The sequence below is a fragment of the Macrobrachium nipponense genome, chromosome 26 (assembly GCF_015104395.2).
Source record: "Macrobrachium nipponense isolate FS-2020 chromosome 26, ASM1510439v2, whole genome shotgun sequence".
Classification (NCBI taxonomy): Eukaryota; Metazoa; Arthropoda; class Malacostraca; order Decapoda; family Palaemonidae; genus Macrobrachium; species Macrobrachium nipponense.
The window spans coordinates 2,415,294-2,427,065 of record NC_087215.1 but is presented as its reverse complement, the minus strand read 5'-3'; the positions used below and the strand labels follow the sequence as shown (position 1 = coordinate 2,427,065).

General features: G+C 38.3%; 1 protein-coding gene across 2 annotated transcripts; it reads right to left on the bottom strand.

The window, feature by feature from the left end:
- Positions 1 to 252: 252 nt before the first annotated feature.
- LOC135199962 (uncharacterized) lies at positions 253 to 11,330 on the bottom strand. 2 transcript variants are annotated; one of them, XM_064228089.1, is made up of 6 exons: positions 11,023 to 11,330; positions 10,424 to 10,602; positions 6,205 to 6,294; positions 5,216 to 5,878; positions 4,841 to 5,050; positions 253 to 648 (listed from the first exon to the last, which is right to left on the bottom strand). In XM_064228089.1, exons 2-6 carry the CDS (start codon positions 10,487 to 10,489, stop codon positions 607 to 609), a joined length of 1,071 nt encoding a protein of 356 aa, XP_064084159.1. In that variant the 5' UTR covers positions 10,490 to 10,602; positions 11,023 to 11,330; the 3' UTR covers positions 253 to 606. The 2 variants fall into 2 exon arrangements, with proteins under 2 accessions (XP_064084159.1, XP_064084160.1); XM_064228090.1 differs by lacking the exon at positions 10,424 to 10,602.
- Between the last annotated feature and the right edge of the window lie 442 nt (positions 11,331 to 11,772).

Genomic DNA, 11,772 nt, shown 5'->3' with positions numbered 1-11,772 from the left:
TGAGCAATGACACCTAAAAGAGAAAAAAATATATTACCAATATCGTAGATCTGGTTACATCATGCGTCTGCCTACGAACAAATAGTCAACGACAAGCAACAGCATGTTACTACATCTACTACAATCTCTTGACTACAAAATTGATTAGAGGATAAGTAGATTATATCTAGAGAGAGAGAGAGAGAGAGAGAGGAGGAGAGAGAGGAGGAGGAGAGGAGAGAGAGAGAGAGAGAGAGAGAGAGAGAGGAATTTACATTTTTAGCTAATAGTACTCCCTAATGAATTACACATCTCAAACTAATCAAAACTGGCCTCTGAAGAGCTTATGTTTGTCCTTCATATGTTTTTGCAGATTATCTTTTCTGGAAAATCTCCGGGCGCAAATGTTACATATGAACGGCTTCTCACCGGTGTGGGCATACATGTGACGGCTACACTTGAACTTGTCGAGGAACAGTTTGTTGCAAAAGGGGCACGTGTAATTCACCGTCCCCTGTCTCGCCTGGTTCTTCTTGGTCGTCCGTCCGGTCGTTGGGGCGCTTTCTGCTTCCCACTGGGCTGACTGGGGACTGTGTGTGTAGAGGGACTCCTCCTCTTCACCTTCGGCTACCCCATCACCACTTCAACTGCAGCCTGCAACTGAACTTCCTGCAAGATCAAAACACTATCAAAACATTACCGGTAATGAGCAAGCTCTTTGCATGCTCGTAGTGCAAATCATTTTTTACACGACAAGAGCTACATACAATACTGTAATATGAGTGCGTAATTTGTCAGAATCTCGTTCTGTGTCTGAAAAACGTATATTACTCTTTTGAAATTAGATATTTCTTTGTTCTGAATACTTTGAGGAATATGAATTAATGTTTTGAAGTTTCTCTGTTCTGAATACTTTACCTTCAGAATCAAGACTACTTCATGTACAACAAGATTTTTTTCCCCCTGACACCATGAAGTGGTAATAAGGGCTCTTTCTTTCGTACTTCCAACTCGTTGGTAGGTTCTCCCATCAGACTTTACCAATCTTGCAGCAATCCTTAAAAACCTCTGCATTTTGTAAGACAGCACTCACATTAATCAGAACTTTAGTGACAAATAGGTCTTACAAATAAGTCTAAGTACATAAATCTTACTATTGCAAACATGATCATACACAATGCAAAACTTAGAAAAATTGTGAAATAAAAACTTTAAGATAACATGAACTCCAATTAGTAGGGTTTAAAAATTTACCTGATTACAAGGTTAAGGTCAGAAACAAGAGTAATCTAAGGCCTGAAATTCATGTCTCAAAGAAAAGATATAGAGTAAATTATACAGTCTATCGGTCAACTGCAGGGTTAAATGAAAACATGTGCATACATATCCTAACCGAGCACTTTAAGCTGAACACAAATGGGATTCAAGAGAAGGTCCAAACATGGAATTATCAAATTTTACTTAATGATGTTGCACAGCAATAGAAAACACAACAGATCTAAAGCCCTAGGTACTATAATATGTTCAGGATGGAATTTTCTTACTGTACATCTATGCAAAACAATAAATTTTTTATAACATATGCTGTAATATATTTCCCAATGCACAAAAATACATAAAGGTAATGTAATTATCTAAAATGTCTATACTGCAATAATGATAAAACAACTACGTAATTAACCCTTAAACGCCGAAGCGGTAAAAATAAAAAACTCCCCCGAATGCCGGAGCCGGTTTTGAGTGAGCGCGGAAGCGGAAAAAATAATTTTTTCAAAAAATCACAGCGCGCTTAGTTTTGAAGGTTAAGAGTTTATTTTTGGCTCCTTTTTTTGTCATTGCCTGAAGTTTAGTATGCAATCATCAGAAATGAAAAATAATATCATTATCATATGTCAATAATGCGATATATGGTAGCAAAAAAAATAAAATTCATACATAATTGTATTAAAATCACGCTGTGCAAAAAACGGTGAAAGCTAACGAGTTTCTTTCTTTTTCGTTGTATTGTACACTAAATTATAATCATTTTGATATATAATACATTGCAAAACAATAAAAGCAACACCGGAAAAATATTATCACAAAATGATGTACGAATTGATAACGCGCGGACGTAAAAAAATGATTTTTTCAAAAATTCACCGTGAATCTATATATTGTTCTAGAGACTTCCAATTTGTTTCAAAATGAATACAAATGATTGAATATTACGATACTGTAAAAGTTTTAGCTTACAATTGCATTTTTCGACCATTTCGGTAGAGTCAAAGTTGACCAAACGTGGTTTTTTTCTATTTATCGTGATTTATATGCAAATATTTCGAAAATGAGAAAAGCTACAACCACAACCTTCAAATATTTTTCCTTTTATTTTACATGAAATTGCGCACATTTTCATATATAAAACTCTATGAAATGCCTAATATGAAACGGAGCAAATTTTCCGAGAATTTGATGTACGCAATCGGAGATTTTAGGGCGGAGAATCCGCGCGCGGAGGGAAGGAAAGTTTTTTTCATAAATTCACCATAAATCGAAATATTGTGCTAGAGACTTCCAATTTGTTGCAAAATTAAGGTAAATGATTGAATATTACTAAAATATAAGAGTTTTAGCTTACAATTGCGTTTTTCGACCATTTCGGTAGAGTCAAAGTTGACCAAACGTGGTTTTTTTTTCTATTTATCGTGAATTATATGCAAATATTTCAAAAATGAGAAAAGGTACAACCTTCAATTATTTTTCTTTGTATTCTACATGAAATTTCGCACATTTTCATATATAAAACTTTATGTAACGGCTAATTTAAAATGGTGCAAACATTACCACAATCGCACGTATGATTTTTTCGGAAGAGTTACCGCGCGGATGTAAGGAAAATGTTATTTTTTTCATAAATTCACCATAAATCGAAATGTTGTGCTAGAGACTTCCAATTTGTTACAAAATGAAGGTAAATGATTGAATATTACTAAAATATAAGAGTTTTAGCTTACAATTGCGTTTTTTCGACCATTTCGGTAGAGTCAAAATTGACCGAAGGTTGAAAATTTGTCACGTTATCATTTTTATATGAAAATATCTCAAAACTGATAAAAGGTACAACCATGGGTTGTTTTTAGTTGTATTGTGCATGAAATTGCGCACATTTCCATATATTAAACTTTATGTGACGGCTAATTTTAAAATGGTGCAAACATTACCACAATCAGCATATATGATTTTTTTCAGAAGAGTTACCGCGCGGACGTAAGGAAAAAGTTTTTTCATAAAATTCACCATAAATCGAAATATTGTGCTAGAGACTTCCAATTTCTTGCAAAATTAAGGTAAATAGTTGAATATTACTACAATGTAAGCGTTTTAGCTTACAATTGCGTTTTTCGACCATTTCGGTAGAGTCAAAGTTGACCGAAGGTTGAAATTTTTGCACTTATCGTTATTTATATGAAAATATTTCAAAACTCATAAAAGTTACAATCATGATTATTTTTTAGTTGTATTCTAAATGAAATTGCGCACATTTTCATATATAATACTTCATGTAACGGATAATTTAAAACGGTGCAAAAATTATGTCAAAGTCACGAGATAATTTTTGAGATGTGTCACTGATACTTTTTAGTGCGATAAGAAAGAAATTCGCGCTTGCGCGCCTGCGTAACGATTGTAAACAAAACAATGCCTTGATCCGTGAACTCCCAGCATCCCCCAAGGCGCGTGATTCAAAAGTTTTCGGCTGGTAGGCCTATAAGTATTTTTCCGCGAATTTTTAAAAAAACAAAAAAACTTTTTTTGAGCCGACGTATGGTACGTCCATTCGGAAATCGGGGAGATTTTGACTCGACGTTTAATACGTCCATTCGGCATTTAAGGGTTAATGTTCCAAAGAAGGTGGAAGGCTTAGTTATAATATTATCTGGAATGTGGATTCTGTCATTTAACATCTTACAATAACTGCAAAGTTACATTCTCTTTCAGATTTTTATAAATGTATGTGGCATTTCAAATACATACATAACATACTTGCAAACACATTTTGGGATAATGACTAAGAGATATTATGTTTGTATGGTGCTTTTACGTTGCATGGAACCAGTGGTTATTCAGCAACGGGACCAACGGCTTTACGTGACTTCCGAACCACGTCGAGAGTGAACTTCTATCACCAGAAATAAACATCTCTCACTCCTCAATGGAATGGCCGAGAATCGAACCCGCGACCACCGAGGGGGACGCTAATACCATACCAACCACGCCACTGAGGCGCTAAGAGATATTATGATACATACTGCTAAAGACTAAAATAAATACACAGCAATGTCTGATTGAGCTCAGGTGGTCCCAACATTCAACGTTTCTCTTCAATCTTCCTTATCTTTCTCTTCAACTCATGCTGGCACATAGTATGATAATGAGAAACAAAGTCTAACTAAAAACCAAGAATAAGGAGAGCTGCTGAAATGAAGTGGAAATATAAAATTAGGCCAAAGGCAATGCACTATGACCTATGAGGCCTCTGAAATGGAAACTGAAAGTGAAAAGGTTTCAAAAGCATAACAGGAGGAAAACCTTGCAGTTGCACTACAAAACAATGATTGGGAGAGAGTGGAAAGTATGATGATGGAAGAAAAAGAATATGAAATGAAGTAAAATCAAAGGAATGAAAGGGGCTGCAGTTAGGGGGCGAAGGGATGCTGCTAAAACCTTAAGTAATGCCTACAGTGAACTGTGTGAGATGCACTTATGGTAATAACCCCCTACCAGGAAGGAGGACTTATGATAACAAAAAGAGGGACATCACAACACAACCCTCAGCCGCACGTGTAAGTTCTGCTCCCGTTAGTGCAGAAAGACTTACCTCGTGAACACCCGAAGGCCCTGCAATGTCTTCGGAAAGAGGATGCACTGCTTCCGCTTGCGATAACTCGGTCAGATCCGGCTGATGTGGCAAGAAGGATTCACCGGAGGCGTTCCCTTCCCTCCCGTCGTCCTCAACTTCTGCAGTGACTGCGGCGTTTTGACTGTTTGAAACATCATCCATGAATTCGTCTTTAATATTCACTTCGGTCTGAAAGTATATGAATATAATCTTCAAAAGTGAGTTCTGACCAAAACAATTACATTCTCATTTTAATAAACATCCAAAATCCATACCACCTCCTTACGAAGTACATCAATGACGTTTAACATGTCTGCAGTAATGGGGAAACGGAAATACGTAAACAACCATGACCTCTTTTGCTATGTTGGCTTCGTGTACTTCGTGGTGATACTGTCTGTCTGTCTCAAAACCCATGACTGACGTAGCAATGCTCTTCAGGCTGCCCAAGTTGTCGTGTGGCAATTCTCTCGCCAGCTCGCTCAAAGGCACCGCCTCGCCGGGAATCCTCAGCGTTGCCGTCTGGTAGGTCTCCTGAGTCTTGTGTATTTCGTAAGCGTGGGGATGGTGCGCGAACGTCTGAGTGGCGTACGTGGCGGTGGTTCTTTCCTCCTCTAATTTCCTCTTCTTGTTGCAAGTCGGACTGCCGGAAACATCCAGGGGTCGAGTGACTTTCGGAAGGGACATCTTGTCAACCGCATTGGCGTGATTATCTCTAGTACTTACATCGTCAGCTGTCCATTCCTCTGGGCCGCATAAACTTCTGATCTTCAGCAAGTCGGCGACTTTCATGAGTCGCGGCAGGTCCTTCCGAGCAATCTGCAGCACTCCTTCGTACATGAATTTCAGCAGGGCTTCTAATTCGTACTGCTTGACGTCGGGTAATACTACCACGGGATGTTTTCCAACAGTGTACTCAAACACCCTCTCGAAGAACTGACTGCAGGTTGAGAGTACGATCTTGTGGACAGAATAAAACTTCCCTTCACAGGTGATAGTGGCATCGGTGAACCTTTCCTGCACAATTAATAAGGGAAAAATTAGGCTAAAATTACGGCACAGTACATTACACAGATAGACGACACTAGAATCATAACAAATTTATTATCTTTAATAAAGAAAATTATGTTATGTAGATGAAGTTCATAGGAAATACATAATTTGCTAGGACTAGTGAAAGAGGCATTTGTAAATGTGGCACTTTATACTTTACAAGAAAATATAGATTAAAAAAAAGTGGAGTAAGTAAAGTATAATAAAAAACACTACCCTACGTCTTGATACTAATGGCTGACTTGAATATATTATTCACGAAATCTTATATTTCTTTACAGCTTCCTTACCTTGTGCCACAGCTGTGACAACTTGTCATGGAACTGCTTTGCATAGTTGTCCCAGGACAGAGCTAGAATTTCTTCGTCTTTCAAATCCATCTGTTAATGAGAAAGGAAGATATATTGAAAAAAGATCTACCCCAAAGATACAAACCCAGCATTCTATAAATATAATTTTAACCACTTTTTTGTCTATTCTATTCATGCATCTGATATTTATGAGGACAAGGGAATACCAGATATTTGGTTACAGGAAAATAAAAAAAGGAAAAGACTTACACCAACATGAATGATAAAATATGCAAAGAAGACAAGAGAATTGTGCAGAAAACTAGTGTTCATGACTGCAATTTGCATCAACGACATGAAGAACTTCAGACTACAAGCATGAAAATGTACCACTGATACTTCCAGGGATACTGCCTAACCAATCCTAACACACTCTGTGCTACAACTAACCTACATAATATGATGGGTTCTAACAATAACCTTAAAACTCCACGAGGGTCTTTTCAAAATCAGTACTACCTATCCATATCTGAGAAACATTGGTGGCCTTCCTACATCACTGAAATGCTGCCTCACTATTGGTGGACTAATTCCACCTCACAGAATAACAACCAATAACCAATCAAAGCACTAGTCTTTGTTATGGTTTTCTAATCCCTGTTACAAAGAAAAAGAGTAGTACTTTTTGGACAGTGTGACCCAAGGGAACTTGAGTGGTACATTTTTCCTTATTTTTTGGTTTGAGGCCCAAATATTTCGAATATAGCCTAAGTGTTTCCTTGTAATTCTGAGGCATTTTATGATACCGCACAGGAAGAAAAAAGTTCAGGCAAAGCACTTCAGAACTGTATTTCAGTGACAGTTTGAGTTTACCGGAATGCAATATTTACTATTGGTGTTTGAAGCCTGGATTTCATTACAAATGTGTTTCTTGTGATTCACTGTTAGGCTAAAGTATACTGTAGTAAGAAAAAAACATTGGCAAATTACTGTATTACACAATGAATTTCTGTTGAAAATGTTAGCCTGGTCTATCAAGATGATCAAGATGGACATTGTACATTCTGAAAGCTGTTTTGGTGAGTTATTACTGGCTAAAGCATGTGACAATTTGGACAATTTATTTCTCAGTGTTTGAAAAAATTTATGAATACTTTTGCTCTTTTTATAAATCAGGAATTTTTCAATTTATTATAATCTGTACTTAAAAAATTACTGGTAACACAATGCACAGGCCTAGGCAGGCCAAAGTGATTTCAGTTGAAAGTGTGAGTTTGACAATTGCAATTCCATATTATTTCGTAAACATATAAAATAACATGATTATCTGTTATGTTGTGAAAGTGAACTGTCAAAAATTTTGATACAGACTAATACAAATACACTTATATATATATATTGGCTTGGTAAGTAAAGGAGTCCTCCATATTCACAGGGAATGTGTACCAGACCCCCAGCAAATAATTAGAATACGCAAATAGTTGGAACCCCCATAAAAATGCTGGAAACAGCCTATTTTGTTAGTTAAAACTCAAGAAAAATCCACTAAAAATGTTCATACAGGCAGTCCCCAAGGGTTACGACGGGGGTTCCGTTCTTGAGACGCGTCGTAAGCTGAAAATCGTCGTAATCCGGAACATCATCAAAAATCCTAAGAAAACCTTACTTTTAATGCTTTGGGTGCATTGAAAACTATGAAAAACTGCATTCTTATTGCATTTTTCATAAAAAAAAAACCTTCAAATATTGATTATTTTGCATTTTTGGTGTCATATTTCATCTGCCAGATGAGTGTTGTAGGTCTCGTAACCCTGGAAATAATGTCTGATGAATATAATTGAGAAGCGCCTTAACCTCGGAACATCGTAACCCGAACCCGTAGTAACCCGGGGACTGCCTGTACCTGGTTTTTTTAATAGTTTTATATGAAATTGATTAAAAAAACCCAGGAATTTGTGGATATTTCTCATAGAAAAATACCGTGAATAGGTGAATTTCCCACAAATAATGGGTAGACATGGTCCAGAGAGTGCGAATCCGGAGAATGTGAATATGCGGGGCCCACTGTAGTGGTTTAAAGTGGAAAGAGAGTAAATTCGCAAAACTTTCATGATGAAAACGCACAATGAGTTGTCTGGGACCCTTCCCTTGACCCTTGTTGATATACGTGCTAACCTAAGCTAGGCTGCAACGTAGCTTCTAACGGATTGGGAAGAGCTTTGCCCTAACCCTTAGACTACACCTAATCCTGGCATTGACTTCAGAGTGTGTGGTTTATCAGTAATATAGGGTCTAGTAAGCTATAACTTGAAGCTAAGGGTGGGAGTACAGTTTCGTGGCTTTGACCACAAACCACCGGATATAAATTCACATTATTGTTAACAAAAAACGATTAATACAGAGACAAAATTTCTAAGCTTAAATGTGATCACGAGGTTTATTATTACCAAGTGTGGTAGGAATATTCTCTGCTCAATAGCATGCAGCTGAGGCATCATGAAACTGAATACTACTGTAGTCAGAGAGCAGAAAACAGGGGGGGGGGGAAGCCTGAAAACTGGGGAATTAGCCGTTGGAGGCTTCTGCACAACAAATCAATATACATGTACTTTACTGCTTTAAATGTACTTTGTGCACAAATGAAGTGGTAACAACACTGTAATAGCACATTATCATTACAGTGGACCTCCACTTTTAAGTGCTTCACGTTTTCACGCTTCACTTTGTTGCAGATTTTTGGGGAACATCTTTCAATTTTACACGGGAACTTGAGAGAGAGAGAGAGAGAGAGAGAGAGAGAGAGAGAGAGAGAGAGAGAGAGAGAGAGAGAGAGAGAGAGAGAGAGAGAGAGAGAGAGCTGCCTACGTATGAAATTCTGATTTTAAATATTTTTAAGGTGATTACATCAATATAATAATAAAGTGTAAGTGGATTCTATAAGTGATATATAATGTTTTATTGATATGTATTTTGTTGTGTTTTTTCATTAATTTCCATCAATAGGTAGAATATACAAATTAGGCTCAAGGCCAAGCTCTGGGACCTATAAGGTCATTTAGCGCTGAAAGAAAAATTGGGAGTAAGAGGTTTGACTGTAGGGTGTAACTGGAGAAAAACCTCGCAGTTGCACAACAAAACAATTGTTAGGAAAGGGTGGAAAGTAAGATGGAAGAGAGAGAGAGAGAATATGAATGGAAGTACAGTGCAAAAGAATGAAAATGGTTGCAGTTGAGGCCAAAGGGATGCTGCAAAGAATCTTAAGTAATGAACACCACCCCCTACCACTAACAAGATAGGTTAGATCAGGCTGTTCTTGGAGGTGGGTAGAGTAACTGCATCTTTTCAGTGGGTCAATTATTATAATGATTATTACCATGATTCGTTTGCCTAGACTGGGGCACCCTACGACAGTGACCCAATCGTCAAGTTAGGATAAATGATCGAACGGCGACATAGCGGCCAACTCTCTCGGAATGCGGCCACTTCCCGTAACAGCGCTTGAATTATACCATTATTCCATAATTGAGGAGGAAACACTTACTTCCCGAGGAACATGGAGGTCTCAAGTGCGCTGCCAGGATGGGCCACAACTCTTGACTGATCCTCATGGCAGCAAATTCAAGTACTTTTTTGGGAGGGTGGCCGCATTCTGGGATTGGTGGCCACTATGTTGCCGCTCAGTCATTTATCCTAACTGCGGGGGTGGGGAGTGTAGAACGACAGGGACAAGTTCCACAGCTGTCAACAATCCTAACCTTCCCTATTAGGATTAATGATCTAATGGTAACATAACAGCTACCTCTCTCGGAACGCAGCCACTTCCCAAAAAAGCGCTTGAATTATGCCATTACTATTTCATAATTTAGGAGAAAACACTTACTTCACGAGGAACGTAGAGGTCTCAGCATGCTGCCAGGATGGGCCACTACTCTTGATTGATCCTCATGGCAGCGAAATAAAGTACTTTTTTAGGAAGGTGGCCACAATCTGGGATTGGTGGCCACTATGTCACCGCTCAGTCATTTATCCTAATTGCAGGGGGGCGAGTGTAGAACGACGGGACAAGTTCTGCAGCCGTCAACAATCCTAACCTTCCCTATTAGGATGAATGATCGAACGGCGACATACCGGCCACCTCTCACAGAATGCGGCCACTTCCCGAAAAAGCGCTTGAATTATGCCATCAGTACTATTTCATAATTTAAGAGAAAACACTTACTTCGCGAGGAATGTAGAGGTCTCGGCGTGCTGCCAGGATGGGCCGCAACTCTTGACTGATCCTCATGGCAGCGAATTCAAGTACTTTTTTAGAAAGGTGGCCGCTGTCGCCGCTCAGTCATTTATCCTAATTGCAGGGGGCACAGGTCCAGCCCTAGGCTACCACGCAGACGCACAGGCCTGACGTAAAGTACGAAATGCCAGGAAATACCAAGGGGCGAGCGTAGAACGACGGGACAAGTTCCGCCTCAGACGTCGACCCTAACCTTCCCCCCGACCCCCATTAAGCCAGGTCCTGACCTATAACAAGAACTTACCTACCTAACCTCACTTAGGATTGGCTTCCGTTCGGAAGTTGTCCCGTCGTTCTGCAGCAAACTACCCAAACACCGAGACATTAAAATAATCCATAATAACCCAAAATAATAAATAAAATACGAAAAGATCTTATATATAGAATACGAGTCTGGGGACAAACGTCTAGTAGCTTAGGGCTACGACGACTGCCTATCAAGACGACTTGAGTTATAGGAAATATACCAATTTACTTAAAAAAAAATTACTTAAAAGAAGACGACTTAAATCCTCGGCAGGACTAACCTGTTCCTCGTTTTTGCCAACTCCGACGATAAAAAAATATATATAAATAAATTCGTCTGGCCTATTAAAGGCTTCTTGATCAAAACAACAACACTTTCACACTCTTTGTGATGGTCTATATTTAGCCGAGCGTTTAAATCCACTTTACACTTCACGCACTTCAATTTTCACCACTTAGTCGCGATCCACTTATAAACGGGTCGCTTCCCCGGCGCGGGCAATGACGAGCGACCTGAAACGAGGTAAATATCGGGCCATTTACAGATGACAAGCTAAGCTTCTGTGGTCAGCGCATCCTCCCTCGGGGAGCCATTGGCGGCGGGTTTGTTATGATTGTGGAGTTGCCTAGCGTCAATTTAATTTAAGCTTTATTTTCGAAAATAACTACATAAAAACAGAAATTATGGTTCTGTAAATTAATTAAAACTATATTTAAATATTTTAGATTATTACTCACAAGTCAAAAAGTCCTTTAAATGCTCATAGATCGACCGCTCTTAACTTGTCGTGAAGTTGCCTAGTACGAATATTCACTCCGTTTTTATTTTAAAAAAGTATACAACAATAAAATTCAACATGCTAATACATTAGTAATTATAAAATATAAATTTTTTATTATATTTTACAAACAACAACATCCTTTGAATAATTTTACAACAATCGCTCTTAACTTGTCGGGAAGTTGCCTAGTGTCGATATTCGCGTCATTTTAATTTTCAAAAATTATATTAAAACAAAACCATATACATC